Source organism: Rhinatrema bivittatum, chromosome 1 (assembly GCF_901001135.1).
Source record: "Rhinatrema bivittatum chromosome 1, aRhiBiv1.1, whole genome shotgun sequence".
In the NCBI taxonomy this organism is placed as follows: Eukaryota; Metazoa; Chordata; class Amphibia; order Gymnophiona; family Rhinatrematidae; genus Rhinatrema; species Rhinatrema bivittatum.
The window spans coordinates 830,851,406-830,855,690 of record NC_042615.1 but is presented as its reverse complement, the minus strand read 5'-3'; the positions used below and the strand labels follow the sequence as shown (position 1 = coordinate 830,855,690).

Sequence of the window (4,285 nt, the reverse complement as noted above, 5' to 3'; positions counted from 1 at the left end):
GCAGGAGGTGCTGCAGGGCAGGAGTGAGGTGCATTGGTAGAGCTGTGTGTGAAGGTCTCAGTACTGGAATAGCAGGGGGTGCTGCAGGACAGGAGTGAGGTGCATTAGCAGAGCTGTGTGTGGAGGTCTCAGTACTGGAATAGCAGGGGAGCTGCAGGACAGGAGTGAGGTGCATTAGCAGAGCTGTGTGTGGGGTCTCAGTACTGGAATAGCAGGGGAGCTGCAGGGCAGGAGGGAGGTGCATTAGCAGAGCTGTGTGTGAAGGTCTCAGTACTGGAATAGCAGGAGGTGCTGCAGGGCAGGAGTGAGGTGCATTGGTAGAGCTGTGTGTGAAGGTCTCAGTACTGGAATAGCAGGGGGTGCTGCAGGGCAGGAGTGAGGTGCATTGGCAGAGCTGTGTGTGAAGGTCTCAGTACTGGAATAGCAGGGGGTGCTGCAGGGCAGGAGTGAGGTGCATTGGCAGAGCTGTGTGTGGAGGTCTCAGTACTGGAATAGCAGGGGGTGCTGCAGGGCAGGAGGGAGGTGCATTGGCAGAGCTGTGTGTGAGGGTCTCACTACTGGAATAGCAGGAGGTGCTGCAGGGTAGGAGTGAGGTGCATTGGCAGAGCTGTGTGTGAGGGTCTCAGTACTGGAATAGCAGGGGGTGCTTCAGGGCAGCAGTGAGGGTCATATCTATGGTAGAAGGTAGAAGACCACACCCCCTGTTTGCACTGAGCCAATGTTATCAACCTGTTACTTTTAAGAGAAGCTTAAAACAATGAGGGAAAATACCGTGTGATCCCCAAATACTGTATATTTGCATGCTATGCGAGACTTTCCGAAAGAGAATCTATTTTTGTGCTGCAGAGACACGGTGAGAAGGCCGTCACATTACTACCAGCGGATGACCTCTCTGCTGTCCTCACAGGCGGTCCTGGCTTTCAGCATGTTGACCTTGGCCAGCGTCTGCCCCTTGGCGCTCAATTGATGGATTACCATCAGGTAGCGGTAGTTACATACCCTCCACTTTGCGTTGTACCTGGCGAAGCGTCCGCTGGCCTTCACCCAGATGCCGGCCTTCCTGGCCAGGATGCCAACGAACGCATCCTCCGCCAGGATGGGGCGAGTGCGCTCTGCCACCCGCAGGATGTCGCTGGCCGCGTCCAGCGAGAGAACGTAGCCCGTGCTGGTGGCGTAGGGAGGGTATTCCTCTGGCTGGTAGTCCTGCCTCGACACGTACCAGTTGCTGGACGGCTCCCGGATGACCCGTCGCTTAGGCCGAGGGAGCACGGCGCCTACGTACAGGCCGGTCTTTATCGTGTTGTGCTCTGCCAGGAAGGCTGGCAGGCGGTCGCCGTTGACGAAGCAGTCGTCGTGCGTTTTGAGAATGTACTCTGGCCGGCACCGCTCCGTCGCCCACTTCAGCCCGTGCATGACCTTCAGGGTGAGGTTGCGGTACGTGTCCAGGTAATTTCCCACCAGGACGTCGCCGAACCTCTGTTGCTCCTTCTGGATTTCTTGAGCGACGCTGTCATCGGATGTCTGGCCAAGCAGGAACACTGACTGCCAGGGAAAGGGCGTCCATGTCTCCTCGGCTGCCCACGTCCCGCGGATCACTTGTCTAGGTCCAAAATGTCCTGGGGATGAAGTCACAAGAACCAGAAGTACCAGTCTTTTGTGGCAGTGGGGCTCTGGGAAGGAGCCTGCAAGCAAGGAGGGAAAATCCACCCCGCCAGAGAGGGAACTGAGATCCTCCAAGGAGGAACGGAAGGGATGCTTAGCTCCAGAGAAGGGATTTGCCCTGCTCCGTGTGTCCTGTTCTCTCCTGGTCCTAAGGAGGGCTGAATGCCAGAACAGGATCACTGCGAGCAGTATGCTGGAAGACACAAGTCCTTTCAAACAGCCAGAATGCATTAGGGCTGTGGAGGAAGGCCTTCGCGGAGGTGATGAGCAGCCCGAAGGGCAGGAGTAAAGCGATGCTGCATAGGAGAAGAAACACTGATCAGCTATGGATTAGAGATGATAGCTGAGGATTAGTCATTAGGAACGTCTCTACACTTCACCTTGGACCTTTAATGAGTTGCAGCATGTGCTGTGGTCTGGCGCTTGTTGTGACAGCCACCCCAGAAGGCGCTACCTGTTTGCTGACAGCACACGCTGACTGTGAAGTGCTTGGGTCCTGCTTGGATGACAGATTGTTAGTGGTTCTCCAACCGAACTCTCCTGGAGAGTATGTGATCTAGCATGGCTTTGTGAAGACCTGTCACAGGGTCCTGGCCTAAATAATCTGCCTGGGTGCCACGAGGGATGAAAAAAGCATCTCCCGGATTCCAGCTAAGGTTTCCCAGCACAGGGGTAAGTGAGTGTGAATTGCTGCAGAGACCTGGGGGGTTCTGGTCAGTCCCAGCGTCACCTCTCCTGCAGGGGGGCTGTTCTGAAATATACAGAAAAACAAGCACGTGAGGGGGTACAGGGATTTCTGTGGTGTCACTTCCTGAGCTGTTCTGTGACTATCACAGATCACATTTTGCACACTCATCACTGCACCTTGCGAGCTTTAGGGTTTAGCTGATGTCTTTGGCAGACTATGATAACATTCAGTGACCCCTACCTTCAGAAATGATTTTGCTAAAATAAATCCTACCCTCATGTCCCTACAGCAAGTATCAACCCCTGTCTCTGTGAATCAGAAATATTGGTAAATTGTTCTCACTGAACTTCCTAGGGCCACCCTTTCTGTCATTCCTACTGGAGCAGCCATGTTTGCGACTGCATTACGAGTGACATCACACAGAACGTGATGCATCATTTGTGACATCACAGATCCATGGCGCGCGAGGAGATATGTGACGCTGCTCTGAGCAGAGCTGCTCTCAGGGACACTGTAGGAGAGGATCTCACAGTATTTCAGAGTCAAAAGAGAGCTCTCTCACGCCCCCAGCTTTTGTATCGCTCTCACCATCTTTTTTTTTTTAATAATCTTTATAGTGCATCCGCTCAATACAGTAACACATTAAATGTATCAGTATACCCACATATCATAATATATAATAAGATATAATATGATGCACTTCAACATGTATCAACCTGTGTGAACAGGAAACACTGATCACCCTGACTTAGAGGGCACCTGGGAGAGGTCTGGAGAGGAGGAGGGGAGTAATCAGACCTGTCATAACAAGTCCTCTTTCCTTCCATGGGTACCCAGAGGTAAAACGTTATACAATAGGCTCGCAAGTAGAGAGGAAAGGGAAGCAACCAACATAAAACGGGAAATGTTTGAATCTGACCAACAGAAAAGCCCGGCGCTTTCCAGCAGGTAAGCCCTCGGAGGACACCCTCGTTGTGTCAGCCCTGCGAAAGCTAGGAGAGCAACGTAAGCTCTCGCTACCCACGCAGACCCCCAGTAATGGCCTGTGCATCGGTGGCCGGAGATCTGTGGGGGTCTGGGGGCATGGGGCTCACTCACGTCTCACCTGAAGGCTGCACCGGACCACGAGCCACCGCTGAGTAACCACACAAAGGTACCAGCCAGGACAGCAAACACAACCTTTCATCTCAACCTCCTGGGTTAATTTGGTTAATATATAATTAGAAAAAGTAAAGATAGAAACTGAACCACATCCCCCAAATCAAAAGAAGACAGGGAGAACTGAGAAGACTAAATGCTACTTTGTACATCTACAAAAATCATTGCTAAAAAAAAGTTGCACTGAAAGCAAGACAGCCTGCTCCATGTGCTTCCAGGACAAGGGGAGGAGAGCAGGGAGGTGCTATGAGAAATGTGTCTGTGTGTGTGACTGTACCTGGGTGTATATGTCTATGTCTGTGTGTGTGTGTGTGTGTGTGACTGTACCTGGGTGTACATGTCTATGTCTGTGTGTGTGTGTGTGTGTGTGACTGTACCTGGGTGTACATCTGTGTGTGTCTGTGTCTGGGTGTACGTGTGTGTGTGTGTCTGGGTGTGTGTGTGTGTGTGTGTCTGGGTGTACATGTGTGTGTGTGTGTGTCTGTGTCTGGATGTACATGTGTGTGTCTGGGTGTACATGTCTCTGTGTGTGTGTGTATCTGTGTGTACATGTCTGTCTGTGTGTGTGTATCTGTGTCTGTGTCTGTGTGTGTGTCTGTGTCTGTGTCTGGGTGTACGTGTCTCCGTGTATACCATGTCCAGCAATATGCTGCATGAGAGGCAATAATGCACAACATCAAAGGGCAGAAAGCAATATTCCCAGCCAGGGCACTTCTGCAAGGCCCTCCCCCAGGAAGAAATCCCCAACTTATTCCCCAGCTTCCTAGACCTAGACAG

General features: G+C 52.1%; 1 protein-coding gene across 1 annotated transcript; it reads right to left on the bottom strand.

Moving 5' to 3' along the window:
• Positions 1-647: 647 nt before the first annotated feature.
• LOC115082570 (beta-1,3-galactosyltransferase 5-like) lies at positions 648-3,502 on the bottom strand. The gene is made up of 2 exons (XM_029586791.1): positions 3,456-3,502; positions 648-1,958 (listed from the first exon to the last, which is right to left on the bottom strand). The coding sequence occupies exon 2, from the start codon at positions 1,891-1,893 to the stop codon at positions 874-876; it is 1,020 nt and encodes a 339-aa protein (XP_029442651.1). The 5' UTR covers positions 1,894-1,958; positions 3,456-3,502; the 3' UTR covers positions 648-873.
• Between the last annotated feature and the right edge of the window lie 783 nt (positions 3,503-4,285).